Genomic DNA, 19,398 nt, shown 5'->3' on the forward strand with positions numbered 1-19,398 from the left:
TTTCTTTCCTTCAAAAAAGAAAAAGAACCTTATGATTGCATTTACAGGAAAATTGGTAGAGTATGATGAACCAAATACCTTGATGAAGAGAAAGGGTCATTGTTCAGACAACTTGTCCAAGAACATTGATGCTTTTGTTATATACTAGCAAAAAGTTAACGAAGTTTGCTATGAAGATGTAAGGTTTAATTCAACTTCTGTTACTCGAGGGATCACAATTGTGCAAATTTAGTTCCAAACCTTTGCCAAATATTAAAACTAAAAAAATTAAATTAAAATAGTTAATCTCCAAATAAAAAATATCCAAAAGTTAAAAATAACTTTAAAAACAAAAATTATAGGTACCTCACAGTGTATTTTTAACCATATAATAAAAAAATATAAAAAATATCATATAAATTTGTATATATTTATTATTCTACGTTTTTAGTTATTTTAATATACAATTTTGTTAAACATTTCTGATTTTAGTAAGTTAATTTAATGTCTTTCAATTTACCAACATTCAACTAATTTTTCAGTTAGTTTTGTCAAAGATAATGTATGTAAGTTCCAGATTGTTATAACTTAATTAATAAGAAATAAAATTATCTTCAATCGTAGTAATATTTTACATAAATTAGATTATTTTTAAAAACTATTGATTAGTAAAAAAGAATACATTCTACAGCTAACCCTCCTTAAAACGTTGGTTGGAAGGGACAAATTAAGCTCCTGTTTATTTTACAGTTAAAAATAATTTGTATATTGCACCTTTTATCCAGAAAAATTGTTCTTATATAAACAAGTAATTAAAATTTATAATACTAATATGATTACAGAGTATAATTTTATTTGTTGTTTTTCTTTAGAGAAGAAAATAAAAGGTATTTTTATATATTTTATATAATGATAAATTAAGATATTTAAAAGCCATTACATTTCATAATAATCATTTATCCAGATTTAAATGATCCAAAATGTACTGTTAGTAAAGAATTTGTGACCAAATACCCAAATCTAAGTGTGAAGCATTTCCCGTGCCGTGCACGTGCAGGTGATAACGAAGATTCATTAGAACAAATAACTGAAAGAAACCTCTTTGTGCAGCAGGATAACACTCTCCTTTCACCACTGTGTTCGTCTCTTTCACCAAACCTCTTTCTCTTCTTCTGCGCTTCTGCTTTTTCTTCTTCTTCTTCATTTCTCTTCCAATTTCATCCATGTCTGTGTCCATGTCCATTTCCACACTTTCCTCTTCAACCTTCCCAAACTCTAATCCCTCTCTCACTTTATCTTCCCAAAAGTTCCCTCTCTTCCCCAAACCCCTTCTTCTTCCCTTTCCCCACCCTCTCTCTTTCCCCCTCCGAACACAGACCTTCCTCGCCCCGCTTCTCTGCAAGTCTCCTGAAGCGGAAGCGGAGGCGCCGCCGCCGGAGGACCATTGGCTGCAGAAGCTGCCGGAGAAGTCGAAGCCTCTCTACTCCCACAGCCTACCCTGCATTGAGGCCTGGCTCCGAAGCCTGGGCTTCTGCCAGAGCAAGGACGATAGGGCGCTCTGGCTGGTTCACAAGCCCGATTGGCAGGCCCACCTCTCCCTTGATGTCACTGATCTCTACATAAGGTGCTTGCCTCTCTTTTATGCTTCCTTCTACCTTGCTATTTCAACCAATATTTGATTTCTCTTTTTTCATTGTAAATTAACTTGCTTTTGCATTGTTATGTGCATGGAGCAATATTTCTGTAAATTACAGCCATTAAGTTGGGTAAACTAACACTGCAAAATGCACAAATGATTCAAACTTTATCAATTGCTTTAATTTTTTTATCATTATTAATGGTGACTGCTGTTTTTTATTTTAAATTTTTTGTATGCTAGTTCAATTTTGGCATTTACACTAGTAGATCGAATCATACATGAAATTTGTTTTATTTTTCCTGCTTTTTATTATTTATTATCCGTTTGAAAATAATGTGTCGATGCAGTGAAAAAGAGAGAATCTAGAAACATTATGTATAGTAGTAACGATGGTGAGCAAAAGTAAACTATGACAACCCTTCCTTTCTTTTTGTTCTCAGTATAAGGAATAAATTGAGAAGTTGTCCATTGTATATATAAATATATACATCTGCCAAAGTACTGAAAACAGTTGACAAGCTAAATTATGTTTAACAGCAAAAAAAGTAGTGACGTTAAAATTCCAAATGCTATTCTCAAAGCATGTAAAAGAATTCAGATTCCACTGTTTAAGAGTCACGTTCTTTTCTAAAATGGACATGCCACATGTTCAAGTATTCCTCACAATTTTTAAAGTTTGATCATAGAATGTGTTACATGGTTAAAGATGAGAGGTTTCTTTTTTATTAAAAGGAAGGAGGATTATGCTTTTTGAGGAAGAGAGAGGAGCAACTATGGTAATGAAAGTAGAAAGATGTGGAGGTTGCTCCTTTCCTCTTTTATGTTTCTTCTATCACTGATCCAATGTAATTATCTCAGTTTTGTATGGAGAAACATTCCCTTCCGTGCCTCAAGGGTTGTATTTTTCTAAAAGGGTTAGGAGGGTGTGTCAATCAGAATGCTCGCAAAAAACTGAAAACATGAATGCCTTTTGTTTCCATTGAAGAAAAGTTGAGCTGATACATAATTGGATCTGAGAAGTGTCACTAGTTGAAAAGGAGAAGAAGAAGAAGAATGTTAATGTTACATAAATGTCTATTGAATTTGAGAAAATGTTTATTAGATTCTGCTGATTTTAGTGAAGACATTGAAGATAATGTCTAGACAATATTGAAAGTAAACTTTTTGTCTGCATTTTTGTGACTGGCTTGTTGTCGATATCTAATTTGTCTGTTGGGGACAGAGAGGGGGCAGGTGCTAGAGTTGAACTTCCTTTCATCGATGCTTTATCCTTTACATCCTCTAATTTGTCATATTCATTGTGGATACTATCTACAGATCAAGAAGTTTGATTACAAAGTAAATTGTTGGTATTCTAATAACAAGATGAGTGTGAAATATTTGGTAATTATGGATTGAGTAGTCCCATTGTATTGGTGGTGCATAATGAAGTTTAACTAGAAGGTTAATATCAATGATTAATAATAAATGGTGCAGGTATTTGAAGAGTGGACCAGGGAATCTTGAAAAAGATGTAGAGAGGAGGTTTAGTTATGCTTTAAGCAGAGAAGACATTGAGAATGCTGTGCTTGGAGGACCATAGTCATTTTTCTTTCTATCTGTCAAATATACAAAAATGGCTTGATTCCTTGTTCAAAATAGTAGTCAATTTATATGTTGAATCTTTAACTTTCATGTCAGCATGGCTTTTTTTTAGAGAAAGCACTAAAGAAAATGATACCCATGTTTCCCCTTAACAACATTGTTACTTCTTTTGGTGCTGGCAATACAGTGTAATATGAATATATTTTTTGTTGAAAGATGAGTTAGTATTCCTTCAGTGCAAATTCTTTTTAGTGTTTTACCTAGATAAAATATTTAAAAAATTTATATACTGCCAGCATAATATAATTTTATTAACAAAAGTCCTGTGTCATATGCTTCCATTAAAGATTCTCTGTCTTCTCTCAACACGCTTGAAATCATCCATTATATTTCATTGGATTTTCAACTTCTGTATATCTCTTCATAGCGTATTCCTAGATGATAATTTGTTAGAAGGTCCCATTTTAGCTTTTCCTTAGGAATATATTGACGTTAAGGGACTACAATCGATGAAATTTTGATAAATTGAAAATAAATTGTTTCAAGTAGAAGTAAATATTTGTTTTCATTTGGATTCTATTTTGTTTGACCGTAAAATTTGTTAAGATTATCAATTTAAATGCATTAGAGTAATTTTAAACATAAAATAAAAACAAGTTTACGACATGGTTTGACTATAATGAAAATATTTTTATAACTATTTTCAAAGAATATATCAATCTTTAAACATATAAAAGCATAAAATGCATACATGATATTAAAATGACAAGTTTCGAAAGATAAGAAAAGTTATAAATTGAATTTATCAAGAAACACACATGATTAAACTAAATTCTAGAGTCATTGAAAATAACTTAAATAAAAGAAAATTTAAACACAAGATAATAATAAAGAGTCCAAGTGTAAAAACACGAACATAAACTAAGATTGAAAAATAAAATCAAGTCCAAGTGTAACATCATAAATATTTACTAATTATTATCTTATTAACCAAACATAGAGTCTGTTTGTACATATATAATATTTAGATAAATATAAGATATTTTCAATAAAAAATTTAATAAAATGCTTATGATCTTCCGTATGCTCTTGTACATGAATCTGTATCATGCCATTTCACAAAATAAACAAAATATGTAAGGGTAAGCTATTGAAATAATTTTACATCATAATAAAATGTATATAAAAAAAGACATTTCAATTAACATATCACAATCATTCAATGTTCTTCAAATGTCAACTTACAATAATAATATACAATAATATATACCACACATGAATCTATACATTAAGAATATTCAATAAGTGAAGTATCAATCGATGTCTTTCGGAAGACTCGTGTTAAGTATCTCTACCTAAGACTTGGATTTACCAGCGTACCTGAAAGAAATAATTAATGTAAATTCATTTAACAAACAATAAGTATAAATTTTTTATTATAATTATTTCTTTAAATACTTATCCATTTATTTTCACACAAGTTTATCCAAATATAAGAGTCACAATGGAGATTACAAAACTAAGAAGCTCAAAAGATAAAATCCAGATAAAATGAATTTTTACAATATGTTTGAAAAACTTCTAAAGGAAACAAACAATATATAAAGAAAAAACTGAAGTGGTTAAAAACAATCGAGTTAATCGGACGTAATAAAAACACTTAAAATCAATAGTGCATTTAATGTATTAAATCGCTTCGATTAAAACGCAAGAACAAGGAAATAAACTGCTAATACACAAATAGAGGACAAATAAGATCATTTTGAATTATAAAAGGCCCATGAGTCCGTGAGACTAAAACTCATGTGTTAAAGTCTTATATCTTTTGTTATCCACTTTGAAAACACATATCACAATTTAATCTATAAATAAAGTTATCCACTTTGAAAACACATATCACAATTTAATCTATAAATAAAGGGAAAAGCCTAGATAATATGAGATTCTTTAATACTTGAAAATGTTACAACAAAGCTTTTTTACCATCGTGGGACAATTTCATAAGGTTATCGCGGTTGATTTTTTAAAAATTACAGATTAGGGTTATATGTGAAAACGTGGAACGACTTCGTTACGAAGAAGTTATGACAAGGTAACACAATTCCTACTATGTAAAAGTGAAGTCGTGTCAATGTGATACAATTTTAGTACTTAGGGTAATTTCGTGCTAATCTAGCACTACTTTAATTAGTTTAATCATTTTTTTACTATGTGAAGTCATGTCTAGGTGGTTGGAATTCAGTTCAAACCTAATTACACATAAGTCGTGTTACCTAAGCACAACTTCGGTATAAATTAAACTAAAGTCATGTCACCTATACACAACTTTTGTGTAATTAAGTTTAAACAAAAGCCATGATAGTTAGGCACAAGTTTGGTATTGGAATTTTTTTTATGTTTACATGCGTGTTTTAGAAAAAAATATTAACATAAACAATATTAGTTTAAGTTTAATATATGTAATATTATTTAATGTAAATGGTAGTAAAGTTTATGTTAAACAAATTAGTTTCATAATTGTAAAAAAAGGAAGGGTAAATATAATTTTAATAAAATTATAAAGATAATTAAATGTCTTTTAAAAAAATTGTTAAAAAGATTGTGATTATGGTTAACATAGAAATTAGGTTGTTAGTTTTATAAAATAATATTTATTGTTGGTTAATTTATGTTGCAGTTGAATAAAATGAAGGTATAAATACAAATATAAAAAAATGAGAAAATTAATAATGAAAGTTGAGACTAAATTTTCTTATGAAGTTTGTCTATATGGATAATTGTTTTTATTGTGACTTTCGCTCCTACAATATGAATATTTTTTGGGCTTATTATGTTGTTTATTAATTTATATTTTATTATTATTAATTTTGATTTTATTACCCTTAAACTATTTTACCGTTATTATTGCATTAATGGTCAGTTTACAGGCATGTTAGTATTCTTATTTTATAGCTTCCAGTAATTGTAATTTTATTATATATATTATTGAAGTAAATCAAAATGTATGAGATTAGTTAAGTAGTTTTGCAATTTCGTGCAATTACCTTCAATTAGTTTCTACAACCTTTTGCCTTATCTTATTTCCTTCAATTAGTTCCTACAAATGGTATCAGAGCTAGTCTGTTATCATGAATTCTACCCAATTATCAGTCCCTATCCTTGATGGAGAAAATTACAATCGGTGGTGTGTGCAGATGAGAGTTATGTTTGATTATCATGAGTTATGAGATGTCGTTGAGAGTGAAGTATCTGCATTAGTTGCTAATGCAACTAAGGCGAAATGAGTAGCGCATCGTGATAAGAAGAAGAAGAACAATAAGACTTTGTATCTCATCCATCAAGGGATGAATGACGAGATGTTTGAGCAGATAGAAGGAGCAACAACTGCTAGTGAGGCTTGAACAATTTTGTCAACCAATTATAAAGGGGATGACAAGATCAAAAGGGTGAGTCTTCAAACCCTAAGACGCCAATATGAACTGCTGCAGATGCAAACCACAAAGACTGTTGATGTCTATATAAATAAAGTTTTTGCCTCAACAAATCAGATGAAGACCAATGGTGAACACATTCGGAGCAGGCAAAGTTGGAGAAGATTTTGAGATCTTTAACTCCCAGATTTGAACATGTTGTTGCCACAATTGAAGAGGCCAATGACATTTCAAAAATGACAGTAAGGTTATTGTATGGTTCCCTACGAGCGCATGAGCAGCGGATGAATGACAATAAGATTGAAAAACCAATTGAGCAGGCTTTACAAGCACAAGCCTCAATTGGTAGCTCCTATCATAAACATGGTACTTATTGGAGTAAAGGTCGTGGTGGCCAGAATCGTGGAGGCGCTGAGCAAAACAACATTGGTTCCAATCACAATCCAAGTTCAAATAACTCTTGGCGCGAAGGACTAGAAGGCATGTATAATAAATCAAATGTGGAGTGTTATAACTGCCATAAACGCGACCATTATGCAAATGAATGCAGATCAAAAGGTGATAATCATTTTGCCAATTGTGCTCAAGAAGATAGTAATCACGAACAAGATGAAGAGGATCATGTAGTACTAATGGCAGCCACATCAAATGAAACTCCAAACAATCAGAGTTGGTATTTGGATACAGGTAGCACGAATCATATGTGTGGTCAGAAAGAGTTGTTTGCAGCTTTGGATGACTCATTTAGCACACAAGTGAAATTCGGTGATGGCAAGTTTGTTCTGGTAACTGGAAAAGGGTGAATTCTTATTACATTGAAGAATGGTGATCACAGGTACATCTATGATGTTTTCTATGTACCTGATATGAAAAGTAATCTGTTGAGTATGAGACAGTTGGCCGAAAATGGTTACGTTATGCACATAGTTGAAAATAAATTCTCAATTTTTGATAAAAAAAAGGTAATTTGATTCTTAAAACCTTTTTATCAAAAAACTGCATGTTTCCAGTAGATATTCATATGTGTGATTTCAAGTGCTTGAATGCAATCGTGAATAATGAATCGTGGTTATGGCATTTACGCTTTGGGCACTTAAATTTGCAGAGTTTGGAAAATCTCTCCAAATGAAATTTAGTGAATGGTTTACCCCATATTGATCACCTTGATCAATTGTGTGAGACTTGCATTTTTGGAAAGAATCACAGGATACCATTTGTTAAGGAGCCTTGGCGTGCGAAATTTGCTTTGGAGCTTGTTCATACAGATGTTTGTGGCCCGATGAACATATCATCAATTGGAGGTAATAAGTATTTTTTAACCTTTATTGATGTTTTTTCAAGGAAAACATGGATTTATCTATTGAAAAGCAAGGACGAGGTATTCCACTGCTTTAAAATATTTAAAGCATTTGTTGAAAGACAAAGTGGCAGACAAATTAAGATGGTGCGTAGTGATGGAAAATGTGAGTACAAGTCTAATGAGTTCAAGAGGCACTGTGAAGAACTTGGGTTGCAACATAACATAACATGTCCCTACACACCTCAACACAACGGAGTTGCCGAGAGAAAGAATAGAACAATCATGGACATGGCGAGGAGCATGCTTAAAGCGAAAGGTATGCCAAATTATTTTTGGGTTAAGGCCGTAACATGTGTGGTATATTTGATAAACAGATCACCCACTCAGAGTGTTCCTAACACAACTCCAATTGAGGCATGAAGCGGATTCAAACCTAATGTGTAGCACTTGAAGGTATTTGGGTCAATTACTTATGCTCATGTCCCCAAGGCAGCAAGATCGAAGTTGGATGATAAGGCAGTGAAGACCATTTTCATTGGATATAAGCATGGAGGATACAAACTGTACAATCCAATGATAAAAAGAAGGTGATTATCAGTCGTGATGTTACATTTGTCGAAGATGAGGAATGACAATGGAATGTAGCAGTTGAAATGGATTCGAAAAAACGATATATTTACGTTTTGAACGATGATGTGGAAAATGGAGTCACTCTTGAAGCACCTGTCGTCAAACCTGAAGTTGTAATTCAACCTGAAGTTATAATTCAACTTGAAGTTGCAACTCCAATTGCAACTATGATGGAGCGACCAAAAAGGCAACAACGACAACCTGTACACCTTCAAGATTGTGAAGTAAATCTTGATGATGAAGTTGATGACAATGAAGATTTGGTTCACTTTGCTTTTCTTGCAGATTCAGAACCCGTGAGACTTGCAGATGCCATTCAACACCCCAAATGGCAAAAGGCTATGAATGAATAATTGATGGCGATTGAGAAAAACAATATCATGACTCAAATTGGTTTTAATCTAGATGTTCCAATTAAGATTTATGTTGACAATGTCTCTGCAATTAATCTTGCAAAGAATTTGGTTTTTCATCAAAGAAGTAAACACATTGATATTCAATATCACTTCTTGCGAGACCAAGTTGGGAAGAACATGATCAAATTGGAATACTGTAGATCAGAAGATCAGATTGCAGATATTTTCACTAAGCCATTGAAGATCAATGCTTCCATCAAGTTAAGAGATCTGTTGGGCAGGAAGGTTGTTCCAAATCAGAATTAAGGGAGGATGTTGGTTATTAATTCATATTTTATTATTATTAATTCTGATTTTATTACCCTTAAACTATTTTACCGTTATTATTGCATTAATGGTCAGTTTACAGGCATGTTAGTATTCCTATTTTATAGCTTCCAGTAATTGTAATTTTATTATATATATTATTGAAGTAAATCAAAATGTATGAGATCAGTTCAGCAGGTTTGCAATTTCGTGCAATTACCTTCAATCAATTTCTACAACCTTTTGCCTTCTCTTATTTCCTTCAATTAGTTCCTACATATTCAAAATTGGATCATCCATTTTGAAACACTACACTTAGATAAGCTCCACAAAGAAAACATGTGGGCCAAAACATATAGATATTGGTCGGAATACCATCAACGGTGGATAGTAATATGGACTGGTAGACATAATTGTCTCATTGAAAACGTCCAGTTTAACGATAATGATCTTTTGCATGATACAACATCATACATGCAATGGTAAATTAACCATACTATTCATTACATACCGCCTTAAGAACCCACATCCAACGATGATGTAAGTCAACTAATATTTACCTATTACTTTTAATCATGTTATTGTCTTAATGTCAAAATTAGCATTGTTTTAAAACAGCAGGCGCCACAAGAGCCCACTCAACCCCAACCGCAATCGCAACCAACTTATCATCTTTTGAGGTTTGCTCCTTACACTCGTGGTTTCCAGGTTGGTCAGTCGAGTCAATTAGGTCTCCAAATGCATAATCATTATTCCTTTTTTTTTTCTTCACAATTACAGTTTTCTCATATATAATTATTTATATCGAATATGAAACAATACAATATTAAACAACATTTTTTCTAAAACAAAACTCCTACATAAATTTATTATCAAATAATCAAATCAAAATATTACATAACTTAGTACCATTCAATACATAATTTTAATTTATTTTAACAATAATTAAATAAATTTTACTATTTACATCAAATTTACTTACTATTTGCATGAAATAATATTATAGACAATAAATGTAAACTAATATTGTTTATGATAATATTTTTGCTAAATCACGTATGTAAATATAAAAAGAATTCCCCAATACAAAACTCGTGCCTAGTTGGAACAACTTTCGTTAAAAGTTTATTATACTTAAGTCGTGTCTAAATGGCACAACTTCAATTCAAACCAAATTACACAGAAGTGTGCCACTTAAGGCACAAGACCGTATGATGATGATATAACATCTAGCGCCTTAAAAGTTAATATTATAAAAGCAATCATTTTCCCCAATCCTCTTTCCTAAGTCAATTTCCTTCTATCACATCCTTCTAACTCAACATCTTTACACATAACAGTAGATTAAAATATCAATACGAGTATGAGACGTAAGACTTGGGTAACATACTCCTAGTCCATGCTCACATCTTAAGTTGTGCCTCACAAAACATATGTTTTACGTCTGCTATTCCATTTTGGAATACAATTTTATTTCTCTGCTTCCAAAAATTCAAAATCACTACAACCCACATCCCGTTCCATATTAAGTTACCTTTAGAATTAATTTATGTAGTACAAAACATGCTAAAGTGTTCCCTAGGTTGATTATGATCTTTAGTGGCTACCCTCCCTATTAAGACTCAACCATGCAAAGTATTCTGCACCAAGTAGGGTTTTAATTTTCTACAAGACTGAGAGTATATCATCATTCACCCCCTGACTCCCCTGTTTTATTACATCATAAGCTAACTGCACCAAATACTATCCATTTTCACTATGTTTCCAAATCCATTTATCTACCCTGTCTAAACTAAGGTGAACCTTTTTAAATCGTCCATGATTCTATGCACTAAATGTTTCTTCCACTTGAATCACTCTTTTCTCTATACTATCTACCAATGCCAGGTGTTATTGTCCCAAAATCTTGCTTTAGATACTCTCATAGATTTAGTTACAACATTTCCATACACTTTAGGCATCCTTGCCTTAATTGCAATCTCCCCTAACCAGTCTCATCTTTCAAAAAATTAATATCTTTCCCATCTCCCACTGCACAACCTATATTCTCATATAACCAATTGCCTTTTTAGTTCTTACTTATGTTCTGAATGTCCCTCCACCACCTAGATTGTTTTTGACTCATTCTTTCCCTCATACTCCTCCAATAGCCATATTTAGATTCAATCACCTATTTTCTAGAACTCCTTTTCCTCTAAACCCAAGCTTTAAATCTATTTGTCCAACAATGCAATGTTAAAAGTGTTTTGATCACCCCAAGCCCCCATCTCTTTTTTTACCTACAAATATCCTCTTATTTCACCCATGATATTGACAAGGTGATCCTTTGACATCGTTTATTTTTCTCATTGTTGTTGAGGGTTTGGCAGGAGTAGTAAGACATGCAGAAGAGAATGGCCTAGTAGACAATATTGAGATTGGTGAAAGGAATACTAAAGTGAGTATGTTGCAATATACTGATGAAACGTTATTCCTCAATAAAGCGAATATGCAAAGTGTGTTGGCGGTTAAGACTACTTTGATGTGTTTTGAGCTTGCTTATGGGCTTAAAGTGAATTACTCTAAGAGTAAAGTAGGAGGGGAAGGTATTAGTTTTGGTTAGGTTTCGAGGTTCGCCTCAGTTCTAGATTGTGATATCATGAAAGCCCATTTTACTTACTTGGGTATGAAAGTAGGAGGAAACCATAAGAGACTAGGTTTTTGGGAAGTTGTGTTTAAAAAGATTGTGAAGAGATTGGGGAGGTGGAAAGAAATTTTTTTTGTCGATGGTAGGGAGAGTTTGTTTGATTAAATATGTTCTTACTTCAATCCCCTTGTTTTATCTCTCCTGTTTTTTTATGCCTGTGTCGGTTATGAAGGAACTGGAAAAAATGATGAAAAATCTATTGTGGGGATGGGGATCAAAGGGGCGAAAAATAGCTTGGGTGTCTTGGGATAGGATTTATGTGTCTAGAGAGGACGATGAACTTGGGGTAAGAGACCTAAGATCATTTAATATTGATTTACTAAGTAAATGAATTTGTCGTCTCAAAACTGATATAAGTGGTTTATGGAAAGAAATTTTGGAATCTAAGTATGAAGGCTGGAGGGGGTTAAAAAGTATAGTCACAAATAATAAGAAATCTCTCAAGTGGAGAGATCTGAAAAGTGTCTGGAATTCAAAAGTGTGGGGGTGTGATATTGAAGATAAAGTTGAGTGGGTGATGGGGGATGGGAAGGAAATTAGGTTTTGGGAAGATAAGTGGGTAGATAATGAAACTTTAATGCATAAATACCCAAGATTGTATTCGGTTGCAGTAAATTGTGGTAGTACTCTGGTACATGCAGGTAGGTGGAATAATGGTAGGTGGGAATGGAAGCTGGGGTGGAGGAGAAATTTTTTTGAGGAAAGAGAATTAGGTCATTCAACTGATGCTTTTGTTGGACAATAAAAAGGTAGTTGAGATAGGGGAGAGTATTGTGGACAACTAGAGTTGGAGGGGTGATAAACACTTGGGTTGTTTTGTGAAATCTGCATATAATTTCATAAAGATAGAGGTGAGAGAGGAGGATAGGGCTCCATATGAGAGGTTTTGGGAGGTAAAGGTTCTCCCAATTGCACAAATTACAGTTTAGAGGGTGTTGAATAATAGTATACACTGGTGCAGAAAGACAAAACAATGATGACTATTTTCAATTTAAAATGGCGGCTATATAGCCCCATTTGATGTATATGTAGTCTTAAATCGAAGAGATAAGAAGGTGGCTATTTAGCCGCATTCGTAAATTCGATTTATAAATGCGACTATTTACCATAGTCGCATTTATAAATCACATTTACGAATGACGTTTAGGGTTTCTTTTCTTTTTCACTGTTGTTTGGGTTTCTAATCAAAGTTCTCAACTTTGATATTTTCCGAAGAACATGTCATTATTTTAGCATTTCTTTTGATCTCTTGGTGCATCCATATCACACCTCTTCACATTCTTAGTATTTCATCCCAATCTGAATTTGAATATGAATCTGACATGTTTTGAATAAAAAAAAAAAATACAAATAATGGATTGATATTGGAAGGCCTGATAACCAAGAATATAAATAAAAGTCTAGAAAATGCAAACAAAAATTTCCCAATGAAACGCAAATATACAATGGAGCAATGCGACAATTGCGACGAGGAAGGCGCAATAGAAAGCAAACAAAAACCTTCCCAATTAAACAATGACCTTAGCAATGGCATGAGACAAAATATAAGAGAAATGGAAAACATACAAAAATCAATGGTGAAAAAGAAGAGAGGAAGACAATGCTTACCAATGGCATGAAGACAATGCAAAAAAGAGAGGAAGAAAAGAGGAAGCATAGTTAATGGAGGAAGCACAAAAGAGAAACAAAGCACGAAAGAGAGGAGAATATGAAAATGTAAGTGGCGCGCTTCTGAGTTAGGGTAAAAAAGGTTTTAAGAATGCGGCTATTTGTAATAGCCGCTTTCTTATATCAAGCGCTTTGATTTAAGAATGCGACTATTACAAATAACCGCCTTCTTAAATCAATTTAATTTCAAAAATACCACTGCGTTTTGAAAGACAGCGTCTGACCGTAAAAACTCATTAAATAATGGGTCGTTGTTTTAAACTTTTGTACTAGTGATCGCAATAAAGGATAATCTGTTGAGAGACGAGGAGTTTTACTGGTAAGTAAGCTTGTGTGGATTGTGTGGTGAGGAAGAGGAGACTATTTGTTATTTATTTTTTAAGTTTAAGGTTGTGTGGAGAATTTGGGGTTTTTGTTTGTCTTGGTTGAGATGTTTGTCGGTGAACCACTATGACGCTATGGTTTACTTCATGATGTTTTGCCCTACAAATGTTAAAGGTCCGATATACATAATCTGGGGAGGGGTGTGGATTGCAATTGTAGGTGAAATTTGGAAACATCGGAATATGTGTGTTTTTAAGAATGAGAGAGTTGATCATATAAAGGTGTTTGCGGTGACACAAAGAAAAGTCTGGGCTTGGATTACTAGTAAAGACAAAGATGCAGAGTTCACTTATTCTGATTGGTGCTTGGAACCTTTGGTATGTATGAAATTTGTTAAATAAATTTGCTCCCTTTATTTTGGTATGTATTTTAGGAAGAAAGAAGTTGTGTGTTTTGCAGGTTGGTTTTAAGCAGTCTATCCCTCTAATGGAGTGAGGGGTTATTATGCAATAGGAGCATTTGTCTTTTACGTTAGAATAAAGAGACTTTAAGGAGGAGAAAAAGTAACATGAAAAGGGATATCTACGATTTTTTGGTTGAGTTCGTGGTAAATTAAGGTGTTGTGCTATTTGTAAAGGGGATTTTTAAAAGTGCCTCTAATATTGGAGGTTAATGTTTGGTGGTCTGATTATGTTTTTATGTTTTTCAGTGTCTGATGTGTTGTTATACTCTGGATATTGCCAAGAGCGAGCTTCTTTGGTTATGTTGTTTTTAGGTTTAGGGATAGTTGGTAGCTTTTGTTGGGAGCTTAGGATAGGTTGAGGTGTGAAGTCCTATCTTATTCATATTTCTTGTATAAGAGTTGAGTCACCCCTTAAGTGATCTATATTTATTTATTATTTTTTGCTGATAATTTTTTTAAAAATAAATTATAAATAAATTTTTTCAAATTCACAAAAAAATAATTACATAAAGAATCATTCTTCTTGTTACACAATATTTTCATTCTCCCCCTCAATTGTTTAACTCATTCCATATTCATCAAATTCACTCAAAGAAGATACTTTTTTTTCTCATCACAATTTCGGCTACTCACATCTCTCTCTCTATATATATAAATAGATATATTATTCTTGTTGTGGTTCTCTTTAAACAATGTATTGCATTCCAAAAAAAATGTAAAGATCAATCTTATTGAACTAATGATTTCTAAGGTAGACATTTTTTAATTTATGTTTTTATAATATTTTTATTTGTTGTTTATTTTTTGTCACACAATAATATTTATCAATTTCAATCATATAAACCTTTGATCTATCCATTAACCCTAATAAATTTATCTCTTTTTTTTTATTCCTAGTTTGGTTTCATTTGAAATATTTTTCTTCTTTTACTATATATAATTTTTCATCTTCTCTTTTAACAATTTATGTCGTTCAGTCAAGTTCACTCAACTCATCAAGTTCACTCAACTCATGAGGAATTTTCCCTTTGAATTTTGTTTTTTAAAAAATAAAAGATGTCATGATTATAAAGAAAATTCAATTGTATATAATTGTTATTTAATATCTTGCTTTTTCTGTTTTGATGTTTAAACAATACGAAAGCATATATAAATTCAAGTACAAGTATACATGACAACACTTCAAAAAAATCTTTTAATAACAACTAATTTTAGAAATTAAAAAGATTTTTGTCACTATAGTGACTAAGTTATATAAAATAAAAAATTATGAGTTTTCAAAAGTTCGAAACTAATTTAGAATACAGAAGTTAATAACTAAAACCTTAATAGTTAATGTTGGATACCAATTTATAAATTATTTTATCAATTTTTATAAATAATAAAAATTATTTTAGATACCAATAATTTAATTTATAAAAAATATCTAACTTACTTCGTATAATGACTAATTATTATTTTTTATCTAAATTAGTTGTTATTAAATGATTTTCTTATAGTGTGACTAGAAAAATATTTTACCAATAAATTTCTTTTTTTAAAAAAAAATATAAACATTTATTTCTCATGAATAGCTAGGTATATGTTTATTGTCATTCTTTCAAATTTATTGCCTTTGCTATTAAATAATTGTACCATTTTGTCAATACAATATAATATAAAGTTTTCTTAAAAAAGTGATAAAATACATGTTATTAGAATCCACACTTAAAAGGATACTTTCGGTAACTTTGTAGGAGTAATAAATTAAAATTGAATTTTTTTTTCAAGTTTTCATGAGTGATATCTATTTTTCTAGATGTTTTATTTCAATGGTATAAATAGTTAAAAAAATATTTTCTCCAAAAGTCTACATTATAAAGTCTCTTTTATCATTTCCAATCTTTTGTTGTGTTAGCATTTCTAGCTTTTCTAAAACTTCCAATAGTAATTTACATATTTTTTCAATTATACTCTAATTAAGTCTATATTTCATAATAAATTATTAATATCTTTGATTTTTACAAGAGCTTTTATTGGGAAGTAATGAATACTATATATCTCTAACAAAAATTTGCATTAAAATAAACACTATCTAATAAAAAAATATAAAAAATATCATGTTACACACTAGAACATTTACTTTTATTAGTTACATTTATTAAAAATATTGCTATAGATAAATTTTATACACTACAGTAACATTTCTTTAATAAATGTTACTATAAGTAATATCAATAGCAATATTATAATTTTTTTCAAATAAATGTCACTATAAATGAAATTAATTTATTGTATGATATAATTTTAATAAAAGGTTATTAAACATTAAAGATAAATATTTCTTAAAAATATAACATTATTGATTTTTTAGCAATATTAATTTTAGAATTATTTATATTAATAATAAATAAGAATACTTTATCTTAATTTTATAAAAATTAAACATTTTAATCTCTATGAAGAAACTTTGAACAAGCAAAATACTAAGAAAACCTAGGTGTTGAAAAGGCAGCAAGTAGTTGAGAATAATAATGTGACCATAGGACACGTTATAGCAAAAGAAAAAACCATAGCACACGTTAAACTTTTGAAGTCTTTATTCCATAATAACTTGACTCATAAAGGGAACATAATTTAGTGGATCTGGGTCCTTTAAGTCTCTGTTTCTTTGAGTCTATTGACTATGACTTAGGAGGGACATGAAATAATTAAAGAAGATGGTGTGGTTGAGTTAATATTTGGAGGGATTGGTAAGGTGAGAAAAGTTCTCTTATTGACTATACTTTCTGCATGTTGAAAGTGAGCTGGTTCTTGCAAGTTTAACAAATAATTTTTCTCTCAATCTGTTATTCATCCCTGTTTATAATTTTTTTATATTATCGATTATCAATAATTACAAAAAAAATCATTAAAGTTTCTTCCTTGTTATCTGATTATTTTTAATAAATTTGAATTAATTACAAAAATATTAAAAGAATGCTCTAGGAAACTTTGAAGAGTTTTCAGGTCCCCAACATTTATGTTCACACACCTTCAAGCAGCTATAAGTAGCTACCATCTCTTGCACCTTAAACCAAACCAAACCAAGAAGCTAACACACAGAAACAAACACATAAAGCCCTAGAACATGGAATCCCCAAACAAAGCCTCACTCCTCTTATTCCCTCTCTTATTCCTTTCCCTGTTCAGTCATTCCTATGGTGCAGGAATAGCTGTGTATTGGGGCCAAAACGGTGGAGAAGACAGCTTAGCAGATACTTGCAACACCAAAAACTTCCAATTTGTGAACATAGCTTTTTTGTCCACATTTGGCAATGGCCAAACCCCTCAACTGAACCTTGCAGGCCACTGTAATCCCCTCAGCAATGGTTGCCAAGGGTTGAGCAGTGACATCACAACATGCCAAAACGGTGGAGTCAAAGTGTTGCTCTCCCTTGGAGGAGGTGCTGGAAGCTACTCCCTCAACTCAGCTGAAGAAGCCAATCAACTTGCAACATACCTCTGGGACAATTTCCTTGGAGGACAATCCGGTAAGAGTGATCATTTATATATATTTCTACTCCTCATCAATGATAATATTATAAAATTAAGTACAAAGATTACGTGTATGAAATAATTTTATACTTTAAATTATTATTAATATAGTTTTTAAGATTTTATCAACTTAAACTTAATAAATTTTTCATTCAATTTAATTTTTGATGGACGATCAATACCACCACATTCAAGGATAAAGACAGGAAAACTCTGTTTCACTGTCACTTTATTCCACTTCTACAATTTATCATTAGTTACACTTTCTTGTTTAACCTTGTTTCTCTAAAACATAATCTTATTTAATCTATCAATGATATATTCATAACTTACACCACATTACAATAGAAAAAAGAAATAATATTTTATTGACATAAATTTTTTTTGAAATTATATTATACTATATCACAGCTATCACAATTGTAAATTTATGTTTCTTTTATTCTGCAAATATAAACTAATGTTTTTTTCAATTATGTGGTTTTCAAAATAACATTTTTCTTTAACCCCATCTTAAACTCTCCATCCCTTGTTTTGCGTTGCATTGTTTTTTTAGTGCAGAAAGAACACAAACCAACAATAGTTACCTTTTATTGGTATATACATTTATTTTTCTTTCTCTCAATAAGTGTTAAATTATAGTAGTATTAGGTTTTCACCATTTTGTTTCCTTGGTAATTCAGGATCAAGACCATTAGGAGATGCAGTCTTGGATGGCATTGACTTTGACATTGAGTCTGGTGGGGGAGAGCATTGGGATGAACTAGCAAGGGCACTGAATGGCTTCAGTTCACAAAGAAAGGTGTACTTGTCTGCAGCCCCACAATGCATAATCCCTGATCAACAGTTAGATTCTGCCATCAAAACAGGGCTTTTTGACTATGTGTGGGTTCAGTTCTACAACAACCCTTCATGCCAATACTCTAGTGGAAATACCAACAACTTGATCAGTTCATGGAACCAGTGGATCACTGTGCCAGCCTCACAAGTCTTCATGGGGCTTCCTGCATCAGAAGCAGCTGCTCCAAGTGGTGGTTTTGTGCCAGCTGATGTGTTAACTTCTCAGGTTCTTCCTCAGATAAAACAGTCTTCAAAATATGGTGGACTCATGCTCTGGAGCAGATTCTTTGATCTCCAAAATAATTACAGTAATCAAATTATTGGCAATGTTTAATTAGTTAATACTCAAACACTGCTTAAATAATTAATAGTCACCACTTAGTGTGCTGTGAACTCAATATACCATTGTTGTAAAACTTGGCTTACAAGTTACAATATAATCACTCAGTAATAAAAAGTTCATTTCTGAAGTGTCATTTTCAACCTTTCTTACGTATAGAAGATTGTGTGCTTCTTGTAGAGAAATTCTTGTTGTATTTATTATTCTACTAGTTTTCTAACCCATGCTAATACGGGACAAATGTGTTGTTAAAGGTTTACAATGTTTTTATTTTATTCAAAACATTTATAAATTATATGAGAATTTATGTTCAATGTTTTAAAAGAGAGTTTATTT

The 19,398-nt window shown here is 31.5% G+C and overlaps 2 protein-coding genes across 2 annotated transcripts; both read left to right on the top strand.

Annotated features, from left to right (window-relative positions):
* Nucleotides 1-1,061: 1,061 nt before the first annotated feature.
* On the top strand, nucleotides 1,062-3,437 carry LOC137837557 (uncharacterized). The gene is made up of 2 exons (XM_068646582.1): nucleotides 1,062-1,603; nucleotides 3,095-3,437. The coding sequence occupies exons 1-2, from the start codon at nucleotides 1,203-1,205 to the stop codon at nucleotides 3,198-3,200; spliced, it is 507 nt and encodes a 168-aa protein (XP_068502683.1). The 5' UTR covers nucleotides 1,062-1,202; the 3' UTR covers nucleotides 3,201-3,437.
* Nucleotides 3,438-17,408: 13,971 nt separating this feature from the next.
* On the top strand, nucleotides 17,409-19,192 carry LOC137837558 (acidic endochitinase-like). Its single transcript, XM_068646583.1, has 2 exons — nucleotides 17,409-17,878; nucleotides 18,566-19,192. Exons 1-2 carry the CDS (start codon nucleotides 17,476-17,478, stop codon nucleotides 19,054-19,056), a joined length of 894 nt encoding a protein of 297 aa, XP_068502684.1. The 5' UTR covers nucleotides 17,409-17,475; the 3' UTR covers nucleotides 19,057-19,192.
* The last annotated feature ends 206 nt before the right edge of the window (nucleotides 19,193-19,398 follow it).

The sequence above is a fragment of the Phaseolus vulgaris genome, chromosome 4, assembly GCF_000499845.2.
Source record: "Phaseolus vulgaris cultivar G19833 chromosome 4, P. vulgaris v2.0, whole genome shotgun sequence".
NCBI lineage: Eukaryota > Viridiplantae > Streptophyta > Magnoliopsida > Fabales > Fabaceae > Phaseolus > Phaseolus vulgaris.